The sequence below is a fragment of the Lissotriton vulgaris genome, chromosome 3_2 (assembly GCF_964263255.1).
Source record: "Lissotriton vulgaris chromosome 3_2, aLisVul1.2, whole genome shotgun sequence".
NCBI lineage: Eukaryota > Metazoa > Chordata > Amphibia > Caudata > Salamandridae > Lissotriton > Lissotriton vulgaris.
Genome location: NC_141690.1, coordinates 162,688,198 through 162,712,395, shown reverse-complemented (window position 1 = coordinate 162,712,395; position 24,198 = coordinate 162,688,198). Strand labels below are relative to the sequence as shown.

General features: G+C 46.2%; 1 protein-coding gene across 2 annotated transcripts in view; it reads right to left on the bottom strand.

The window, feature by feature from the left end:
• TRMT44 (tRNA methyltransferase 44 homolog) overlaps window positions 1–24,198 on the bottom strand; it is a 224,774-nt gene that overhangs the window by 29,312 nt on the left and 171,264 nt on the right. For both annotated transcript variants that reach the window (XM_086964141.1, XM_086964142.1), the window contains one exon: window positions 15,004–15,120. In XM_086964141.1, coding sequence (XP_086820267.1) covers window positions 15,004–15,120 — 117 coding nt within the window. The remainder of the gene's footprint in view (window positions 1–15,003; window positions 15,121–24,198) is intronic.

Genomic DNA, 24,198 nt, shown 5'->3' with positions numbered 1-24,198 from the left:
ATGTGCTTTATAAATAGTATTGCATTGTATTGTATTGTAGTGCCTGATGGACCTTAGATGAAACCAATACTAGATCCTCAATGTTGCCTCCCGCTTGTGATCATTGCAATGCTAAGCACTCCTGTAGGGGTCTGATGTGTAGTTTTGCATGTGGAACTATTGCTATGCAAGAGGCCATCATACCTAGAAGGTGCATCACTGTTTTGACTGTTAGGCAATGATGTGGCTGAAAAAGTTCCCGTTGGTTCTGGAGACTGGGAACCCTCTGTGGATTGGGGTATGCTTTTGCTGTGATTGAATTGAGTATGGCTCCAAGATATGACTGTATCTGGAGCGGTTGTATATGGGATTTCGTGGCATTGATCATGATTCACAATTTGTGTAATAGGTTGTGTCTTGAGTGTCTGTAGGGATAGTTTTGCTCGCATTCCAGGGCCTTTGTGGTCTTGGGAATTGGCATGCAAGCATTGGAATGACGTGACTGGCAGTTGCTGCCTGAGTCTTGGTGTTGCGGATGAATAAAACTTACCTTACTCATAAAGGGTTGTCATCCTTTCAGTGGCGATGAACGACAACTTTGAGGGCGCATGTGTGTTTGGGGTAGTTTGGGCCACCCGAGGATCATCATGGCTATCCGTGGAGTAGTGTGAGCCATTTGAACTGCGTGGAGACTGCCAGGGCAACCGCGAAGCTAGGGAAGCTTGTGTTCTGCTGCATTATTCTGGATAGTTTTCTGGCCAGTGGGCGCAGTGTGAAATTTGAAGGGGATTTGGCTAATATCTCCATTCTTTTGCAATGTGGGTGGTGTTAGAGTGAACAGCGGTTAACTCTGGCTGCACCATCCTGCTGCACGCGCACGGTGTTGGTGCGAACAATGATTTGCTTGGGCGTGGCTTCATTGCAGCATTGTGCAGGGGACGTCAACACGCTTCTGCATGTTAATGCGGAGGCCATTTTAGTAGGTTGGAAACCTACTACATCCATTTCTGCATGTTTACAGAATTCAAGCACCACAATGTGCTGTACTTGATCATGGTAGGTTGGAACAAATGGTGACAGGCACATCAAAGATTGTATTGTACACAGTGTGCAGTGTGAAGCCAGCCTGTCATATTTGTAAATAAACAGTGACAGGCACACCAGAGGTCATATTACAAGTAGTTGAAGTGTGACAAATCAGTGGCACATCAGGATCCTGTTTAAGGTCAGTTGTTTTGACTTTAGGCTGTACATTATCCAAAATATATAGCAGCAACTCAGCACTGTCTGGTGTCATGGAGAAAGTTTCTCTACCTCCGTCCATTTTGTCAGTTCCAGGCACCCCACTAATGATTTGGGAATGGTGGCATGAAGCCTTTGAGGCTTACCTGGAAGCCAATGACAGGAGATACATTTACTTCAACAAAAAAAGAAACCTTTGACTATGTAGCTGCGCTGGGCACATTAGCTATAACATGCAAATGCCGTGATCTTAAGGATTAAATTATACAGAACGAGTTAATCAAAAAAACGAACAGAAAAATTCAGGAAAGGTTGTTGCCTAGAGAGGATCTGAGTTTGGAAGCAGCACTAGTCATCGTAAGAAGCATAGAACATTCCCAATATTGCATGATGGAATTGGGTGAAAGCTCAGTTAAAAACGAGATTAATCAAGTCAGTCAGTCAGTCAAAATATCTTTATTCGGCTTATTAAAAACCATACAAAGAAGTGAACAGTAAAATACATTTCGTACAAAATTTAACATAATACACATGATACAGATATCTGACAACAATTTTAAAATTTATAATAGACAGTTTAAAAAGGAAAATATGTTTAACATTTATAGTTAATCTTGGCAGGCGGCTTTTGCCCTTGAGGCAGCTACCAAAAATTTAGCAACGCAATAAGTAATGTGAGGGTTAGGTAGTAGTTGTAAATAGAGTAGAGCCGGCCTCACCTGTATGAAGCCGGCCTCCTTAAGGATTGGCAACAGGAATTTTTTCCTAGGCTCTATGTATAAACCACAAAACATAACAAAGTGCATTGTGTCCTGCACAGAGAACTGGTCACAGCTGCAGGGCGGAGCTGATTCTGGTTTCTGCCAATTATTAAAAGAACCTAAACGATAATGCAACAAATTAAATCTAAATTTTGTTAAAAGAAACCTGTGAAAAGGAAGTGTAACATAGCCAAGATAAGGTGCAAGTGAGGGTGAAGTAAGCAGCAGACAATGTTCCCTCACTGCCGGCTTTGCTAGTTCACTCTCTTCACGACCCATCTCCATCCTTCCTATAAAAGACTTTTTAACCGAATCAAGATCTTGGATCCTAATGGACTCCGGAGAGGTAAAAAGCTCCGGGCGACCTATGTCGGAAAAAGCTTTTGCTAGATAGGCCAGCCATGGAATTTTGTTAAATCTGTCAAGGGACAGGACATCGGTCAGAATCTTGTGGTTTAATGGGAGTTCTACATTCATCCATATTTTTAACCATAGAATCAGAGGGGCCATGCGCAACTTGTCCGAGAGAAACTGAAGGCCAACTTCTTTATGTATGGAGTACGTTGGGGTGGACTGAGGTACCGAGAGCAGGGCTCTGATGAATCCATTCTCTGCTCTCTGTATCGGCTCCACGTTTGCGTAGCCCCACAGTGCGGAGCCATATAGTGCAATGGCCACGGATTTACTGTTGTAGATTTTTAAGATAGCTTCCATAGGCCTGGCTCCTAGCCTAGCAGCAAAACTCAGGATTGCTGAGGATGATCGAGTGACGGCCAATCTCTTAGCTCTAACCTGTGGTCCCCAGGTCCCTTTCTGATCAAACAAAATGCCTAAATAGGGAAATGTGGATACCCTAGTGACCAGGTCCCCCCTACAGGTAAATGTTTTAGTTCTCTTCCTGCGACACTCTGAGCCCACCACCATAGTATGTGACTTGGCTACGTTTGTTTTAAGGTCTAGTTGGTCCATAAACGTGCCAAAAGCATTCAATAGGCGCTGGAGGCCAACTCCCGTACGGGCGATCAGCACTGCGTCATCCGCGTATAGAGTGCCGGGATCTTTGTTGCTCCTACACGCGGGACGTCGGCTTCCTGCCCCTCCAGGTGTGCCCCCAAGCCATTGATGTAGATGGTAAAAAGTAGGGGGGCCAAAATGCAGCCCTGCCGCACGCCCCTTAAGGATCTAAACAGAGCGGTACACCTGCCCTCATTAGTCACGCGTACACTCGAGAAGAGTTCTTGGTGCAGGGAGGACATAAAGGTGACCAATGCTTCATCTATGCCGATCTCCAACAAGATGGACCACAACTTGGTCCTATTGACCAAGTCAAAGGCCGAGGAGAGGTCCATGAATGCAAGATACAAAGACCCCTCCTTGGCTATAGTATATTTGGAAATGAGCAGGTGTAAATTGATGCACTGTTCGATGGTACCCTTTTTTTCCCTAAATCCATATTGGATTTCGGACAATCCACCACAGCCCTCAACATTATCCCTTAGCCTAGATAGAAGGACTCTGCCTAAAATTTTTACCGATGAAGCTAGGAGGGATATAGGCCTATAACAGCCTGGGTTGTCCCGTTGGCCTTTTTTAAAGATGGGAACAATGGTAGAAATGTTCCATGATGCAGGTACGAGGTTAGCGTTCACTGCATTAAACACATTTGTCAAGACTTCAGCCCACAGTTTTGGGGAATACATGAAGAAGTCGGCAGGCACACCGTCAGGGCCAGGTGCCTTGTGCTTTGTGGTGGCCATAATGGCTTTCTCCACCTCATTTTGATTAAAGATAATGGGGCAGGTGGCTGGTCTTATCGCCAGGGCGTCTATGGTTACGTCACCAGTATCCCCATAGACATTTTTAAAGTGGGATAACCATTTTTCATCAGGAATAACGCAGTCCATAATATCATTATCGTCATCTGAGAAAAAAGGCTGTTTAATAATTTCCCAGAACTTTTTGCTATTCTTCAGGACTGCCGCCGAAAGGAGATCTTCCCAAGCTTCTTGTTTGATGGTGTCCTTTCGTTTTTTTATTGCTGATTTGTAGATTTTCCTGAGTCTAGTAATCTCATCATTTGCCCTGGGGATACTTTTTAAAGCTACCAGTAATGATCTATGTGCTTTTGAGCATGCTGAATCAAACCAGCGCTTATTTCCTGGGGTTACGTTTTTGGTCTTTACCAAGAGGTCCTGCGACACCTGCGCACATATGGCCTCAAAGGCCTGTACAATTTCTTGACCCTGTGCGCAAGGATTTTTACAGACCTCAACCTGCCCCTTAATCTTTGGAAAATTTTCGGCATAGAATTTTTCTGGGACCACCTTTGCCCATTTCAGGCGTCTACCTTGTCCAGTAGTTCTTAATGGATGGGTAATAACTTCCAGTGGGGATGGTCCAATATTGCCTCCCCAGGCCGCTTCTAGCTCTACAGGGTTATGGTCACTAAAATGTGATTGTGTGGTGCAATAGGCATTGACCCGTGTAAGGGTGCTTAGGGATACAAATATATAGTCAATAATAGTGCCATGTGGGATACCAGTGAAAGTTGGCTGTCTAATGCCACCATCTGGTTCATAGAGGTCATAATTGGCAAGGAAATCCTCCAGTTCTTCTCCCTCAATAGAATGTTCAAAGTGGGGTTCCACAGGCCCATCGTCCCCATCAGTGCTACTTCTCCTGCAATTTAGATTGCACGGATGGATGTTAAAATCGCCTAATAAAATATACTCTGTATCAAGCGTTTTATTCTGACTGATCATGTTTAAAATCCTATCCAAATCCATAATATTACGGCCTCTGTGCTCACTGTTCCCTGAGTTATAAAAATTAACAAAAATAGTCCTACTAGTGTTTTTGATCACTCTTTCGACCATCAGGATATTAGGGGAATCCGTGTCGATCTGCCTACAGCTACCCTTTAAATCTAATGAAAACAAAAATAAAAGGCCTCCCTTGGCCCTCCCCATACGACTATGGACAGCGGCTTTGGTGAAACTGATAAACCCATCCCACCACAGATTTTCAGAAGTGTCCCACGTTTCTTGAAGGGCAATAATATGATGGCCTAGGACAAAGCTTGACCAGGATTTATCCTCACGTTTACCATTTAGCCCCGCAATATTCCAACTCAATAGCCTACAAGAATCCCTAGGAGTCTCAGGTACTGGGCATAGAGCTGGTGCCACATCCAATTGTTGAGCTGTGTCATCTATTCCCTGATTTGTTATTTCTGTGTGTCAGTCGCAGTCGTTTAGGCCTGACAAGACCCCGTATCTGTTTCCCATTCCCAATCCCCAATCAAAGGGAGTGGGCACCTGGCCCCATCCGTTTGCTGCTGGATTCCACATGGGCTGGGGGGTATTAGGTCGCATTGAAAAATGTTCGTTCCCTTGCCTAGACATAAACCCGATGCCCTGGCCTCTGTTATCATAACCTGGAGTATGTGGGCCCCACCTATTTATATTGGGCCAAAGTGGCCCTGGTGTTCTGGCCATTGGCCCATGCGGAAAGTTGTGTTGCCCTAACCCACGGCTGCTCGGGGGGCGAGAGTGGTTGTAATTAAATCTGGGCCTAGTTTCCCCGCCCCAGTGAGCCGTTCTATCGTTTCTTCTGGGCCTTAAATTATTGGAAGAAGTCGCCAACTGGGTCTCAGTGTAGAAGAATTTCAGGGTAAGGGGAATTATGGATCCAGTTCTGCGTTGCGGTGGGAGGATATTAGCAAGAATGTTAGGGAGTACTTCTGCGCTAGCAAAATTTAATATGACGCAGTCCCCATTAAATTTCTTGATCTTGTTACCAATCCATGGTACCCTCCTTGCCATAACAATTTCACCGGCTAACTGATCAGCCCCCTGGTCTGCCATGCGCATATTATTGGTAAGCCAATATAATGCTTTGTCTTTAAGGCCTTGGGCGGATTCCCTTTGCTCCTGAGATAAAACAGGGACGTTCGCCAAAACCAGGACTAATGGTGAGGCTTCCAAAATGAATTGTGGTGAATCATCCCCTAAGTGCAAAGGGGCAGGTGCCATAGGTTGTAACATGGGAGCCTCACTAATTACATCATTGGTGGGCACAGATGGTAACGATTGGCCATCCAAGATGGGCTGTTGTTGTATATCCGTAGTGCCTGGGACGACACCCTGATCTTCCTCTATGGCAACTACAGGTTTGCAAGCTTCATTGGCTAAGTTCTCCAAGTCATTCGCCAACTTACTTTGCAACCCTCCCATCTTTTTTATTTCAGAAGTTAATTTATCGATCTTCCCAATAAGAGGCTTGATGATGGTTTTGATTTTGATGTCTATCATATCTGCAATCCTATTAAATAGGTCATCATCAATAATTTGTCTAAGCTCATCCACGTCGTCACACTCCACATTTGTCCCTTTATGTCTAGGGGGTGAATTAACCTTCTTCTTTCCTGACTGTTTTCCTCCCCTTTTGGCTTGAGCTTTTCTGCAATTTCTCACAGGACGCGTAACAGGGGAAGAAGATGAGGGGATCTCTGCGACAATGTTTTGCTGCTGCTCTAAGTCAGACACGACGTTTGTTGACTGATCAGCTAGCAAATCAGAGTTTCCGTCATCTACTTCCAAGTTGATTAAGTTAGCGTCAGGTATGGAGGTAGAAGGGTCGGGCAATGGGGTGTCAGAGATTTGTGTGCTTGGGTCAGGGCTCAGTGGGAGCAAAATTGGCGATTGACTCAGGCCCAAGGATTCCCTTCTGTCATTGTTTATTTTTTTGACCACTTGTACAAGAAACGAGTCAAGGGTTTTAAGTGGTGCTGGGGTGACTGAGGCCGATTTTTTAGACATTATTATCAGGTCAAAGGTCACAGAATGCACAGGTAAATGCTGTAAAATAATAAAAACAGGCTGCAAGTTTAGCAAAACAATAAGGATTAAATAGTGTCGTACAGCATATACAGTTTATGAACTCAGAACCTGGCCCTATTACAAGAAACTAGAGTTCAAATGAGTGGAAATCTTAGGGGTAGCTTAAGGTCAATCCCAAGCGCCCTTGGTGGGCCACCTATGAGACAAGATCAATCAGCAGTAAAAACATCTAGTAAGGACCATGTATTCTAGGTTTATGTCCTGTTATGTAGCGTTTACCCCCCCTACTAAACCTTATACCTGAGCGATTCAGTGAGTGCTCATAAAAACCCCACTGACCCCCGTCTGGCAAAAAGGAGAAGAATGGAGGAATGCTATAGATGATGGACCAGGCAACAGTGTTCAGGGGCACAGAATATTAGAGGTCTTATAATTATGTCTTTTTGTAAATAACAGTACCTTGTCTATGCCGTAGCGTAGGATTTAAGATGTTAGGGAGTGGGCCCAGCCCGGCCTCCTTCGGCCCCGGACGGCCACAGACGGTCCCGCCCTTCTCCCGGGCTTCTCCCGCGCGCTCCCGCGCCGCGGGGACGAGCTGTTAACTTTATAGTGCCTGGGTTAGGGTGGGAGGGGCGTGTCCTGCAGGGAGAGCGCCCAGGTGTGTTAATTGTGGGCGGGCGGTCAGGCGGGCGCTCCTGGGACCGGTAGTCCTGCGCCTCCGCCTGCTCGCAGCCCTTGCAGGATACCTTGGATCTTCTGGTCACCCTGTCGAAGCGGGACCCGCGCAGCGGGTTCCGCGAGTTGCAGCGTTGAGAAGAGGGATTTCCTACAGGTCTCCCCTGTCGTCCGGCAATCAGCAGCAAGTGCGCGATAGTAGTCCCGCTGCTACTCCTGTCCCGCAGCCTTTTCTCCCCGGTCAGTTGGGGGCGTGTCCTGCAGGGAGAGCGCCCAGGTGTGTTAATTGTGGGCGGGCGGTCAGGCGGGCGCTCCTGGGACCGGTAGTCCTGCGCCTCCGCCTCCTCGCAGCCCTTGCAGGATACCTTGGATCTTCTGGTCACCCTGTCGAAGCGGGACCCGCGCAGCGGGTTCCGCGAGTTGCAGCGTTGAGAAGAGGGATTTCCTACAGGTCTCCCCTGTCGTCCGGCAATCAGCAGCAAGTGCGCGATAGTAGTCCCGCTGCTACTCCTGTCCCGCAGCCTTTTCTCCCCGGTCAGTTGGGGGCGTGTCCTGCAGGGAGAGCGCCCAGGTGTGTTAATTGTGGGCGGGCGGTCAGGCGGGCGCTCCTGGGACCGGTAGTCCTGCGCCTCCGCCTCCGCCTGCTCGCAGCCCTTGCAGGATACCTTGGATCTTCTGGTCACCCTGTCGAAGCGGGACCCGCGCAGCGGGTTCCGCGAGTTGCAGCGTTGAGAAGAGGGATTTCCTACAGGTCTCCCCTGTCGTCCGGCAATCAGCAGCAAGTGCGCGATAGTAGTCCCGCTGCTACTCCTGTCCCGCAGCCTTTTCTCCCCGGTCAGATGGGGGCGTGTCCTGCAGGGAGAGCGCCCAGGTGTGTTAATTGTGGGCGGGCGGTCAGGCGGGCGCTCCTGGGACCGGTAGTCCTGCGCCTCCGCCTCCGCCTGCTCGCAGCCCTTGCAGGATACCTTGGATCTTCTGGTCACCCTGTCGAAGCGGGACCCGCGCAGCGGGTTCCGCGAGTTGCAGCGTTGAGAAGAGGGATTTCCTACAGGTCTCCCCTGTCGTCCGGCAATCAGCAGCAAGTGCGCGATTAATCAGATGGTCAAACCTCGTATGAACTGTAGGCGGGGAAGTGTCTAAACGGCTTGGGAGCATGTTGAGGTGTAATGTTTTAGGTGTGGGAGCAAAGCACACGTGACAAGTGCGAAGAATTGTCCAGCTGCTAACACAATGTATTTCAAAAGTGTAAAAAAGGCCATTTTGATAGTCATACAAAGGCGAAAAAGGGTGAAATGACACAGTGGTTGTAAAGTCCATTGAGGAAGGTATGTCTGATGAGGATGAGAGTATGATATTGATGCTGGCACCATCAACCCATGATGACCAGATTGTACAAATATCACTGATGCATAACATTAAAAAAAGGAAGCTACCTGTTTGTGACAACAGGTAGGTTACTTTAAAAGTAAGAGTGATGGCTAATTCTGGTACACCATTCACACTGATTGGTGAAACTGATTTCGCCAAGTTAAATCTTTCATGTCTGAGTAATTCGCACATCAAGATTTTTGAGTATGGGGGTAAAAAGGTGGAGTTATTGGACCAATTCGAAGCTGCTCTGAGTTTTGATAACAAAATGTCCATGGGCACTGCATTAGTGGCCAAAGGTAGATCCAACCTGATGGAATAGAATGAGCAAGGAGATATGGATATAATTCTCGGTCCTAACCATCCCAAATTAGTTTTGTCCAGACAACGTTTGTTCAAATTATGTAACAGTGAGATGTGCACTGTGGATGAATAAAAATGTGGGTATACAGATATCCTGGTGTCTTTATGGACGTGCATCAAGAGTTGAAAGGATTTAAACATCGTATTGTACTAAAGGAAAGTGTGTACAGAGAGTGGATAAGGTGAGGCGTGTACCTTTCAGTTTAAGGGAAGAGCTCAAGTCAGAGTTGGACAAATTATGCAAGTTAGGCGTTATTGAACCAATCGAACGATCAGAGTGGTGGGCACCGGCTCTTCTAGTAAATCGGATAAGACTTGCGTAGATTGGCGTAACCTAAATGCCAACATCTGGTTTGACCGTCAACCACTTCCTAATATTAATGAATTGCTATCCATATTAAAGAGTGCCGCAGTATTTACTATACTTGACATGCTGGCAGCTTACCACCAAGTGTAGCTGTGTGAGGAGTCAAAACACCTGACTTCCTTCATAACGCCTGAAGAGGCTTTCCGTTACAGATGAATGCCATTTGGTTTGGCTTTAGCATCATCTGTAGTTCAGAGATTGATGAACAATTTGTTCAAGGGCGTGTCTGGAGTGTTGTGTTTCCAAGACGGCATTTTAATTTATGGAAAGAATGAGTGCGAACATGATCAGAGTCTAGAAAAAGTGTTGAAGATTCTGGAAGTATCTGGCTTAACTTTAAAGAAAGAAAAGTGTAAGTTTTGTTGCATTGATTTGGATTATCTAGGACAAGATGAACATTTTGAAAGCAATTGAGAAAGCGCCTGCCCCCTGTGATACCTTACTAAGGTTTGTCATCCTTTCAGTGTCCTGCAGACAATTCGGTTTGCTGGAAATCCTGCTAAGCCAGTAGTCCAGATAGGGCATCGAAACTGTAGAGCTCTGACGCAGTCCGTCTGAGCCTGATGGTGGGAAAATATTGTCTAACACGCGCAACACCTTGCGGAGGAGGACATACAACGCATGACACCCACCATAACACTTCCTCGAGACAAAACAACTTGCAGAGTCTGGGACTAGCACTAGATGGCAGGAGTATGTACAGCATGTGAATCTGCAGCCAAATCATGCTGCGAACAAAACAATAATTTGGTGTTTTGGTACTACAATGGGCTTACACTACGCCATATGGCCCAACACTTACATCTGAATTCTCATGCAGAATTTAAACAAGCTTTACTTTCTACGAACAGACAATACTTTACAAACTTTAGCAATATTGTAGCCAGTGGCGGCTGGTGACATTTGTAAGTGGTGAGGCGTACACTTTGTGCACTGCTGCGAGCGAGCGCAGCGAGCGAGCTCAAACATCTGAAGGGGGGGAACTTGAAAAAAGAGTGGGTAAATGGTGCATTTACAGGCTCAAACTCCAAAGGTTTTGCGTGGTTGTGATCAAAATACAAGTGGTGAAAGTGGTGTTATCCCCCCTTACCTCCAGGGCCTAGTAGCAGCTGTGGGATTCCTTTTGTCACCTGAGTCTTGTATCATATTAGGCCTTAAGCAGAGGACGAAACTCACAAGGTGGTGTGAGTCCAGCGGCCAGATTCATGAAAGACCCGTTTTGCGAGTCTGAAATAGCGATTCATAAGGAATCGCTATTACAGACTCGCAAAACGGGATTCATGTAGGAATCGCAAAATTAAATGTGATTCCTACAGATTCCTTATTTGCGATTAGCAAATTGCTAATCGCAAATAAGGAATAACTCCCCATTCATTCCTTTGGGCCAAAAGGCCCATAGGAATGAATGGGGAGTATTCCTTATTTGCGATTAGCAATTAGCTAATCGCAAATAAGATAGCGATTTTAAGGGTGCCAGGGGTGTCCAAAGGACACCCTGTAGCACCCCTTAAATGCAAATTGAAACAGGTGTTGCGCACACACATGTCCAAAGGACATGTGTGTGTGCAACATGCAGAAAAATGCTCTTAAAAGCATATTTCTAAGTTTTCGCAATTTACCACGAGGTTTGACCTCGCAGTAAATAGCGGGCCGAAATTGCGAATTCGCAATTTTTAAATGGATGATGAATTGAATTTAAGGAATCTCAAATAGAGATTCCTTAAATGTAATTCCTCGCAAAATTGCGAAATCGCTATTACCGATTTTTGCATTTGGGATGATGAATCCCAAATGCAAAAATAGCGCTCGCAAAGGGCCAGATTCTCAGAATCTGGCCCTTTACGAGCCGATTTCGGCTTGATGAATCAGGCTGCAGATGTATTACCTGGAGGAGGTAGGTGCTCTGCCTGAAACCTGGCAGCACGCACAAAGAATGAAATGAGTATGGCAGTTAGTTACAATATTTTTATAGAACAATATTTTTGTTTGGTGGTGTTTGTGTGCTCGATATTTTTTCAGACATACACCTGTCACCCCCCACGAGCGGAGTAGGTCTGCTCATTTGACCTCAATGCTTCCACCAACCCACATGTGTCTGCCTGCCTTAAAGAAATAATGCAATGCATGACGTCGCTACTTAAAAGATAATGATCCGAAAAACGCCCGACAAAGACACACCGGCTGGTGTGCTGTTTTTCAGATTTTTTAAACAGACAAGTAACGTAGATGAGCCCACGAGCATACTAGACCCGCAAAGTGTTGTTTTTATGATTCAGCATGAAAAACAAACACCCTCATAACACCTGCTTTACAATGTGCAGCAGGAGTGATTCACCAACTCTGGCTCCTCAGTCCAGACGGCCCTCCCCCACGGCCCCTCCTCCATCTCTTCCCAGGACCCCAGTGGTCAGCAGCGCATGCATCTCTGGAGGTGGCCTCAAAGCTGCATCTGCCCAATAGTCACCCTTAGCAAAATTTTGAATTTATCAAAAAAATGTTGAGGATCACATGTTGCTGCTGGTCGCCAGAGGTTTCTGGGATTGAAACACAACACCACGCACGTACAGTATGAGGCCACTTAAGCAGCGTTTTTTCACCATACACAGCCCGACATAGAGTAAATTGCCGCATTGCATTAAACCTCACAACATATTCCACTTTTCACTTTACGTCTGGCTTTACCTTGTCTGCCCCCTCCCTTAATTCCTTTGTTATGTGCACGTGAAAGCACTTGTAAAGTTCCGTAGCGCTCTTGGAATCTGGGCGCTCCAATCGGCTCTGGTTTGTGGTTGACCGAGCCAAAGAGGTCTGCTGATATTGTGTTTGGTTACCTTTCCGTTTCAGGCTGTTTAGAGATGAGTCACTGTGGGTGGTGGTCGGCGAGGTGAGCATGTGCTGGCGTCTGGACAGTGGCTGGCCAGATTCTGATATAGGTCAGTGTGGCACATTCTGTGTACGGGTGCGTGCGTGCACTGAAAGGCTACTGCTGCTAGTTATGAGACAGACATCTGCTCCAAGAACAGGTATTTTGTAGTGGCTTGAAACTAAACACACGTAGTGCCAGCGGGTACACTAGGTGCTAAAACAGGAGTGCATACTAGGCGCTAAAACAGGAGTGCAGCGCCTCAGACCTGATGGAATTCTACCACCGACTGCAGCACTGACCTTTGTGCTCAAGAAGTCCCTTACCAGCACCCCTTCCCCTTGGATACTTTAAAACTGCTTATAGCAGGTGTTATGTTATGTTATAGGGGGATTTATATCGCGCACTTCTACTCAAGACTGTCCTGGCGCGGGGGGAAAAGTGACAGAACAGGCAACAGATCTACAACGAGTGTTTGAACAGATGAGTTTTGAGGAGTTTTTTGAAGGTAGAGAATTCCTTAGTGTGCCGCAGGGCATCTGGCAAAGCATTCCAGATGGTGGTAGCCTTTACCACAAAGGACTGCCCCCCAAGCCGTGCTTGATGAAATCTGGGAATCACCAGCCGTCTTTGAAGGGCGGAGCGAAGAGGACGGTTAGGGAGGTAAAAGGCAAACCTTGAGCTAATGTAGGCAGGGCAAGTGTATGGCTCAGTGAGCTATTCAATATTCTACTACACATTAAACTTGCAGCCGCAAGCGCGCTAGAATAACAACTGACTGCAAGTACTTTTATTGACTGCTGATACTCTCGGCAGCACATCACCTACTGAGGCATAGATATGGTAACCCTTACCCTGTAAAATCTCCCCTAAAGCACACTTTGTAATTACATAATGTACATTTCTAAAACAAGTTTTTACCCTATCTCAGTGTAAATATATTATGCATTCAAACTGCATTAATAAAACAATGCATACCATCATGTTTTTCACATCGACCTTTCACATTGTGCAGCAAAGATATTTCTGTGTACTTTCTAAAATACATATAGCTTTTAAACACAATAAACTGTATTTGCATCTATTTATTGCGTTTCACGCGCAACAGTCTAGCTTGTTTATAGTCATCAAGACAATCACTGCACCTACTTGGGTACTCTCTTACAGTCAGTCCAATAGCCAGGGACGCTTGGTGAAGGATGCGCTGCACCCATGATTCCACCCGCTATGGGTAACCGTGACTCCTGGAACCCAGGGCACAAGTCCTAAAAAAGAAGTGGGGCTGCCGACGTCACAAAAGGAAGTGACGTCAAAAAAGGTGGCTTGCGCCATCAGACTCATTGCCTCCCCTCACTCACCGCTCTTTCTGAGACTGAATCAGAGAAGTCAGCGCATGAGCAGCGTTCGGAATGAGCTTCAATCTTGCCCCAGAGAGGCCAAAGAGTGAATGTGTGGGACTCCATTCCCTCCAGTTATGAAGCTCCCAGTAAAATAAGTGTGGGGATGCTGTCCACCCGCGTGGTACCCCGGCTCGAGCCCTGCTGGAACCACTAAAGCAGTATCGTCTTAGCCGTCCGCAAAGCTCTTAAGCGCCTCGTCAACGGTCTTAAGCACTATGCAACTCACTACATGGCAGCTACATGCACCTAAAACACAGGCATTCATGTACCACAGACTCACACACACACACACAGACATGCCACAGACAGAAGTCCAACGTGCACTTTGCATGAAGCCTCTCCATATATTCTAACACCTTATTATGCATCCATATTACAGCTACGAAATAAATATGAGATACTAACACAATAATTTCCATACAATAACAGCACCACCTCAGCACGGCCAGCATGGAAGCATAACCCTTCAAACAGCAACCACAATCGCAGGGTCCACCACCAGTTGTCGATGTGTTGGGTTATCAGATAGAAGGAATATCAATGAAATAGGTGTGCCTCTTTTTTAGCATTAAATTTCATGAATTTACTAGTAATAAAAACAGAAAAAATTATTCCAAACGTTTCCCAAGGCCTTTAAGGCCCCGATTGCAAGTTAGGTACAGCACAATTAACACGATTTTGTGTATACATTTCGCTCTACCTGATTAGAAGTCTTTATTTCTTTGCACATCCGTTTTTACTGAGTGTGGGAGAACCTGACAATTATCCAGTCTGGTCATTCAGGCTGGGAACATTTCATAAAGCTTTGGCTACAACAACAGCCAAACCTCATTCAATGTTCTGTTCAAATGGTTGCACATACCCCCATCCTCCCTAGCCCCTCCACATACAGGTACCACCCGCACAGAGCAGAAGACAAATATATGCATGAGATGAAGAGTTCTGTGTGATTTAACGATTTGAAAAACTGCCCCACACGGAACTCCCCATGCATCGGGGGTTTACTCATCACTGCATGGTACTGGAGCTAATAATATAATGGCCCCAGTAACATGCAAGTATATGAATATTTTGGAAAAAAAATTACTAAGTCAAATTGCTTTTATACAATGAAATAGGAATTTCCATGGATACTTTTGGGTACCTTCAAAAACTTGGTGGTTGTTCCTGAGAAGAGTCTGTAGACCTCCACATTCATTCTTCAATCTCTGCAGAGTTTCTCGGTCTAAATATTCAGCCACATCCTTCAAAGGAAGACTGCCTGAAAACAATTGAGGGGAAGCAATTTGAAATTTTTATTAACGTGTCCACAAAACCATTCACCATTCACATACAGATACATCCAAACAGTTTTCCTAAAGCAGCTCAAGAAGAAACTAGCATTGGCAAAGCCAAGACATATGTCTTTTTTTGAAGTGACGCGTTTGGGAATCATCAGGCATCTTTGTGTATGTTTACACCCAGCTGACCTGGAACAAAAATCCTAGTAAGTTGTGAACTTAACCCCTTTGCTGCGGTGGCTATTCCGCCGCAGCGCTAAGGGGGAGGCAGGGCAGTGCGGTGGTCCCGTCCTCATGATGGAACCGCTCCGTCACGGCCCACGGGTGAGCTGTGCTTGTGACGGAACGGTTCCGTCACGGCCCCGCCCGCTCTTCAGAACGTCAGCGCAGGCGCGGAATTCGCGCCGAGCAGGCGCGGCGAGCGGGCCGTGACGGAACCGTTCCGTCACCAGCACAGCCCACCTGAGGCTCGTGACGGAACGGTTCCGTCACGAGCATGGGAGGGGTTAAAAGCAGTGAACCGCAGCATGGCTCCCAGAAGATACAATTGTTGGGGGAAGTTTAAAAGTAGACTGTTGGGTCAGGACAGTGCTCTTTGAAGTGGTTTCTTATGCTGTTTTATGAATGTAGGAAAGATGGTGCTGATCTGATGTCGATAGGGATAGTGCGCCAGATCCTGAGAGCATGAACAGAGAACCATTAACTTCTATTCTTTCCCTTCTTGCAATGTTTTGTCTCTAATCTGCTGATATCCAGCCTCCTGGTCTAGCACGCTATTCCAGATGTGGCTAGTTTGTGGGCCAATTATAACAAAACATTCAAAGGTTTTTAAGCTGTCCAATTTGATTCAGACTGTGCCAATCTGCCTAGACATCCTTAGGATGGACCACTAGCTAAAGAGCATGCTGTGCGGTGAACCTGGAGGCAGGTCTGTGATGGCAGTAGCAATGCTACACGTCTCTTTAATTCACATTACAAGGAGTAAGGAATGTGCAACGTCAGCAGGTTTGTAGAGGGGTAAATTTCTTCTTTCAATCAGTTCCACAATTTTCATTTTAAAATCAGGTAAGACAGTAAGAAGTATGCCACTTGGACGGTGTTTCGTTTATTTTTAAAAACAAAATGGACATAAACTATAGGAGTTCGTTGCACTGAGAGAGCTGTTTGAGTGAAGAAACAGACCCAACTGTTGCATAATCAGCTAAAGAGATTATATGTCCACACAATATTTTTTTCTGTATTGCACAGTTTAGAAAGTAGAGATAGAAAGAAATTAAACTGATAAGGAAGAGGGTACGATTAGGAGACAAAGTAACAGGAATGTGATAAAGGAAATGAGATCCCAAAAAGAAATAAATTGTTGGAATGTATTAAATCATTTCAAAATAGAGGGAAAGGGAAAAAGAGAAAAAATGGGGAGGAGGGCAAGACAAGTGGATGAAAGAGGTCTCACAGATATGGAGCAAAAGAACGAGAGAGAAAAAGAGAGGGTTAAAAAAGAAGCAATGTGCTCTAATTGCTAAGTTGCAAAAAAGAGACCTGAATTATAATCATGGTTCCCACAATAATATGTTATGCTATGTTATATAAGTTCATAACACGCGCGGCTACTCATGAGTGTCCCGGCGTTAGACCAAACAGGGTAATACACTGGCTTAAGGTGAATAGTTGAGTTTTCAATTTCTTCTTGAAAACACTTGATCCTGGATGGTGCGCAGGGCAGGAGGAAGAGCATTCCATGCAACCGCCGCTTTCCCTGCATAAGAGCTGCCCGATCCTCTGACGCTTAAAACGCGGGACCTGGGCATAACATAAGAACAAAGAACGCAAGGAGTGCGCAGGAACATAAAAGGAGAAATACCTCTGTAAGTAAAGAGGGTCACCCCCGTAAAGCGCACGGTGGGCCAAAATCAAGAGTTTGAATTTCACTCCATCAACCATGGGAAGCCAATGAAGAGAGCGCAACTGTTGATGCACACTGTCCCTGGCCGACAGACCCAGTAAGAATCTGGCTGCGGTATTTTGAACCACCTGTAGCTTCTTCAGCAGGTAGCCCGGAACACCAGCATAAAGAGCATTGGCGTAATCCAGCCGGGACAAGATCAACGCGCAGGGGACCGTTTCCCTCGCCGCCTGTGGTTTTAAGCAGGCCGAAGCAACTTCTGGTCAGCTTCTATATATGTATTGAGAAGGAAAGATCTTCAACGAACCAGACCCCCCAGGTTTTTTGCTGGCTTTCCTGTTGAGGTCCGTAGAGGGTACTCAGGAGGCCAGAGCTGCTCTCTGAAATTGAGGGGAAATTTACCAAATAGAAGAATCTATGACTTTTCTTCATTGCACTTGAGCTGTGCCTCTGCCAGCCATTTAAAGATAGATGATAGGCAATGTTGGACCAAAAGTACAGCGCCCGTGTCTTTGTCCCAGGTAAAAAGAAGCTAGGTATCATCAGCATACACCAGCACCTTAGTCCCCAACTTCTCTGCGAAATATATCAGAGAAGTAACATAGACATTGAATAGGAGGGGACTAAGTGAGGATCCCTGCGGGACTCCTGTTGTTACTGGCTGAGGGGAGGAAGAGGACAGTGGAATCTAGATCTGCTCAAACCGCCCTTCTAGGAAGGATTGAAACCAGCCCCACACAGTGCCCGATAGACCAATCTTGGTCAGACGTGACAAAAGAAGTGAGTGCGGGACCGTGTCCAACACCACCGCGAGGTCAAGCAAAATCAGAGCAGCCCTCCCGCAGGCGTCCAGACACTCCCAGATGGCCTCCACCACCTCAACCAACACTGTTTCTGTGCTGTAGGATGCCTGGAACCCATATTGAGCTGGATGCAGGAGAGCCTCCTTTTCCACAAAATCAGTGAGCTGCTTATTTAGCAACTTCTCACACACCTTCGCCAGAGCAGGAAGGAGGGAGATTGGCCGGTAGTACCGCAGACAGAGGGGGTCCAATGACTGCTTTTTCAGGAGTGGCAGGATCTTGGCCTCCTTCTAAGCCAGAGGAACCACCGCTTTCTGGAGGGGCAAATTAATGATGGAATGCACTTCTACATTTGCGACCTCAGCAACCACTGCCAGTATCCAAGCAGGACAGGGGTGCGAAGGCAAACCCGACTTAAAACCTTTAAGAATTTTGAGATATTCCAGAGGATCGACTGGCCTAAACACAGACAGAGAATGGCCTGTACTGACAGACTGACACTCCAAAGGTGCCTCCATACTGATGCTGCAGGAGGTAAATGCTGCTTGGATAGACAGGATGTTATCCCCGAAGCAGCAAGTGAGAATATTACACCAAGAGGGTGAAGATGACGCCACACTTGCTTGGGCCTCAGGAGACATGAAACTCTGAACAATCGCAAAGACTTCCTTAGAGTTATTGCTGGCTGAATCAATACGGGCTGAGTAGAATTGCCCTTCAGCCAGCTTTATAGCTGTGTAATATGTCTTCGGCTTATCTCTGAGCTTTCTCTTTTCGGCCGGGTAGTAGCCACTCCTCCACCAGGCGCGCTCAGGGGCTTTACAATCATGCTTCAAGGATTTGAGAGACAGGTTAAACTGAGGTTTGGACGGAGATTCTCTAGCCAACCTAGTGGAACGTAGTGGGGCCACCGTCGCGACTGCATTCGAGACCCAGCTAGAGAACCCCGCCACACGTTCCTCAATGTCTCCTGTCAGACTAGGCCTGGAGGCTACCAAGGCCATATTTAGCTCAAGAGGATCGATTTTACCAAAGGCTGATTAATAGCATGAATGTGCTAAAGGCTCAATATTGGACACTTCCCACGAGAAGTGGGTTATAAAATGGTCTGACCAGGTGACCGGAAAAGCGCCCCTTAACCTCATCACTGCGGCGCGAATTCCGCCGCAGTGCTGAACATTCAAATTGCGGGCGTGGTCATGACGGCTCCCGGCCGTCATCAGCACACGCCCACCGTGACTCATGACGGCCGGGAGCCGTCATGAGCATCGAAGAGGTTAATGAAATCAGGAAGTTGGTACAAATAGGGTCAAGTACATGTCCAGCTTTGTGGGTGGGAAGGCTGACATGCTGGTTGAGCTGAGCCAGTACTAAAACATCCAGCAGGTCACGCGCATCCTTACTCTCTGCTTGATCCAAATAAATATTAAGGTCACCCAGGACCATATAGTGGGCAAATCTAACAGCCCTGGTGGTGACAGCATCTCACAAGGCCTGGATAAAAGGCCCCACTTTGCCCTGTGGCCTATTTTATTTATTTATTTTATTTTCAGAGTTTTATATAGCGCGAACAAGATCTTTGCAGATATCAGAGCGCTTTACATAGACGGGTACATGAGGGAACAAAGTCAAATAGGTAGGTCGATAGTTCACAGAGTACAGAAGGGAACATGAGGGAACAAAGTCAAATAAGTAAATCAGTAGATCATACAATACAAATAATACAATTGGGTGGCTGCAAAGCAATCAAGTGGGTGATAAGACAGCTCGTACAAATAGATAAGGGGTCAAGCAAGTAATAAAGATCATCGCAGGGTGTTGATAGGGTTCGAGATAGTAGTACAGGTGAATTTAGCCATGAGGATAGCTTTTACTTCTTTTTTGAAGAGTGTAGTGGAAGAGAGAAGCCTGGTTTCGGGAGGGAGTGAGTTCCAAATCCTAGGCGCCATTCCTGAGAAAGAGCGCTTGTATGTTTTCTCCTTCCGGAATCTTCGAGGTTTCAGCAGAAGATTGTTTGCGCCTCTCGTGTTTCTGATTCCCCCAGAGATTGTCAATTTCTGAGCAAGGTAGCCGGGTGAGTTTAGGTGTACAGCCTTGTGTGTCATGCAGGCTATTTTCAAATGTATTCTGGCTTCAAACGGCAACCAATTCAGGGATTTCAAGTCAGGGGTGATGTGGGAGTGCTTTTTTGACCCCGTGATGAGTCTCGCTGCAGCATTTAGAGATGCTTTTAGTGGTGCGGTTGTAGTTAGTGGGAGTCCGCAGAGGGAGGTGATGCCGTATTCAATTCGTGGGATGACTAGTGCTTGCACCGCTGTTTGGAAGTCTTTGGCTGGGAGGTAGGGTTTAAGTTTCCTCAGAGTATTGATCTGGAAGTTCGCTCCCTTTGTAGCTTTGCTGACATGTTGCTGCATGTTGAGATTGGTGTCGAGTGTTATGCCTAAAGATTTTGCTGATTCCACGATGGTGGGTTGGACATTGAGTGCGGTTAGGAGTTTAAGCCAATGTTGAGTGGTGGTTATCTTCGCTGGAGGTGCGATCAGAAGGAACTCTGTTTTCAGGGCATTGAGTTTGAGGTGATTGTCGGCAAGCCAGGATTGGGTGCATCTGATCGTTGAGTTCAGGAGCAGGATGTCATTGGGAGATTGCAGTTTGAGGTAGAGTTGGGTGTCATCGGCATACATGTGAAAGTGTACATTGGATTCTTGTAGCAAAGTGGTGAGCGGTTCCATGACTAGGTTGAACAAAGTTGGGGATAGAGAAGATCCTTGGGGGACGCCTAGCGTTACAGGTACTGGCGTGGACATCAGGTTGTTGCTCTTGAATTTCTGCGTCCTGTTGCGGAGAAAGGAAGTGAACCATTTGAGGACAGTTCCAGATAAGCCCATTCTTTTGTTTAGTAGTTCTAGTAGATTCTCATGTTTAACGGTGTCGAATGCGGAGGAGAGATCAAGAAGGATGAGGAGGCAGGTGTCATTTTGGTCTAGCATTTGAAGTGCGTCGTCAATTATGTGAGTCATAGCCGTTTCTGTGCTGTGTCCTGCTCGGAAACCTGATTGGTGAGGGTTGAGGAGATCGAATTGCTCAATGTGTTTAGTCAATTGTAGTTGTGCGCATTTTTCCAGCAGTTTGGCGAGAGTGGGGATATTGGTGATGGGACGGTAGTTGTTGAGATCCGCGGGGTCGGCTGTTGGTTTCTTTAGTAGAGGTGTGACCTGACCAACTTTGAGGGAGTCAGGTATGCTTCCTTGTTGGAGAGAGCTGTTGATGATTTTAGTCCAGAGAGGGAGAATCAGTGGGGTAAAATCTTTTACTGCGAAGGCAGGGAGGGGGTCCGTGAGGTGATTGGAAGGTTTCAGGGTGCTGAGTAATTTGCCAATTTCTTCTTCCGAATATGTGTCAAAGGTTGACCATGTCGCATTGTTTTTTCGTTCAACGGGTGCTGGGCATTTGGGTTTGGAGTAGAGGCTTGCGTCAGTGAGGAGATCGCTTTTTATTTTGTCGGTTTTTTGGATAAAGAAAGCAGCGAAGTCTTCACATGAGGGTACCACACGCCCAGTGTTGAGTGGTTGTGGTAGCTCTTTGGATTGCGATTTGATTAGCTCAAACAGTTTTCTCGGGCGGTTCTTTGCTTGGTTAAGTTGGAGGCGGAAGAAGTCCGATTTTGAGCGTTTTATTTTCCTGAAGTAGGCGTTTCTCTTCTTCTTCAACTCTTTTAGGTGCATTGCAGAGGGGGCTGATCTCCAGGTCCGTTCTGCCATTCGCAAGTCTCTTCTATCTTCGTTGAGACTCCCGTCGTACCATGGTTTGGAGATTTTAATGGCGACTCTTTTTAGTTGCATAGGTGCAGCCTCATTGATTATCGAAGTCATAGTGTTGAGATAGTGGTCAGTCAGGGTTTGGACGTCCGAGGCGCCTGCAGGAGGGAGTAGGAGATTGCAGCTGTTAGGGGGCAGAGAGCCAGGGTTGAGCTTTTTCGAGTTTCTATAGATCAAAGAGCCTAATAACCTAAATAAACCATTTCCCACTTCTCAGTCTGCTGTTCTCTGGTTTGCCAAATCGTGAGCACTTACAGGAAATTCACTTAAAGTGTGTGCTATACAAAGAAAGCACACTCACTCAGAGGAGTTTAAGGACTTGCGGAGTAGAACAATTTGGAGACTAGAGGAGGAGGGCAGAGAAGCAGAGGGAGAAGACAGTAATAAGAACAATATGAGTGTAAAGTTCAACGAATTACAAAAGTGCACTCAGCCTTCAACACAAATCCTATTTTCCAGAGCATGATATTCAAATGTGCAAGCACACCTACCACAATGGCCACCAAAACCGACCAATCACCCAACCAATTCAAGCTGCTGACCCACGCACCCAAGTCTCTACACAACCAAGGACCTACCTACATTAACCACTGCCTGTACTGCCACCAGCCACTGAGAAGATTACGCTCCACTTCCTTATTGCTTGCCCACATGCCCCGCATCTACTGAAGAAGAAGTGGAGGATGCCCCTTCTCCTACATAGCAGCAAAGACCTGAAACAAACTCTCTGTGCAGCTCTGGACCTCAGTTTCGGAATTCCAAAAGGCCCTGTAGGCCTGGCTGTTCGAATGAGCCTTTCAGGACCAGCAAGCGCCTGGATACACTACCGGGTGATTAGCAGCGCTATAAAAATCCTAACTAATTGATCAATTGATCTGATGAAGTTAGGGAAGTTGCAGTCACAAGCATGACTAAAGAAGGATGGGAATAAAGAAGGGAGAAAAGATGAGTGGGGATGGGGAAAGTAAATATTTGAAAAGATTAGCGGAAAGAAGAAGCTGAAAAACGAAGAGGAAGAAGTGAGAAATATGTATTGCTTAATTTGGGCTGGAGTTTGCCAGTGGAGCCCACCGGCACAAATTTTTTAGGACCATAACTTATTCTTGCTGATTAGATATTGACCAAGAGCAGGAGCAGGAAAACACACAAAGGGTAAAGAAGGAAGAAGAGAAAGACTGAAAAACTGTCACAAAGAGTGAGATAAAGGAGTATGTAGTGTCTGAAATTGTTTTAAAGAAACATGAGTGCCTTTAAGGCTACACAACCTTGGTATTCAGCGTGTTGACATTTAATAGCACTAAACCTAGGCTTCTGAGCAGAGCTTTGGGCACCGGCACTCATGGTTTTACAAATTAAGCACTGGCATATATGGTTTTGTGTTTAAGTTGCAAACTATACAGCCTAGAGAACTTCATTTGATCTCAGCTTTCTCACTTGACAAAAAATCCAGGCAAACTACTTTTCTCTAGGGACTGATTTCATAGTTGCCAATATTTGGAGCTCCAGGAGGCAAGTCAACTTGCACTCAGTGCTGAACACAAATAGCGTTGCTATTCAAGAGTGAGAGAGAGCGAGATCAGGAGCAAGACAGAAGAGGAGAATCTGTTCAGAATTGAGAGTTAGAGCACACTATTTAAAAAATCATCAGCTTCAGGCAAATTATTTTCACATAGTTGAGCCCCTACTTCGAATCCCTAATCTACATCACAGTAACCGAGTTGTCGTAATCCAATGCAAATAATTACTCACTTAAAAGCCCTTGGCAGTCTCATGCCTCTGAAAGTCCAGCGAGCTGGGACAGAATCAATCATGATAGAATCGGTCTACTGTACTAGAGAACTAGAGAACAGCTACAACCCAGGGTAGCACAGATGCTTGCTCATCAGTAACAAAAAGGAAACACCATATTAAATCAGAAGGCAATTTTTGTTTTTTCAGACTCAAAGATCATTAGAGCAAGCCACAGGTCTGCATTTGTGTAAAATCTTAAAGACACCGATGACATTACCCACTTTAGTAGGATTTTAACATAAGGTTGGCATGGGTGTTTTTTACTTAGTAATTGCAGTGAGGAAATCTCCTAACAGGAAAATGTCAGAAGATGGGAAATAGCTTTCAAACTGAAGCAACATTAGGAGAAATAATCGAGGCTGCTGTGCACTTCAGGGGCTTCTCTAGGCTCATGGCTGCCCTGGGCAGGGAGCGTAGGTAGGGGGCCCCGGAAGATGGGGTCAGGGCGGGGCGGAGTCCCCCGGAGCTCAGTAAGGCGTTTTAATAAAACGTCCAAAAAAGGCATTAGATGACCAGTACCGGTGGCTGCTCCTACACTTCCGAATTCGTCTCAGAATGATCAAATTTAGGAGGAGGAAGGTATTGTGACGCATGACGTGAGGGACTAGCACAGACGTCTGCAGTGCCATGGCCATGACAGGGGCCGCGGACCCACAGCCCCCCCCACAGGAAAGAATCGGTGGCCTCTTTGCCTGGAAACATTAATATCGATACCATATCGAATATGGTGTCTTACGCATGGCA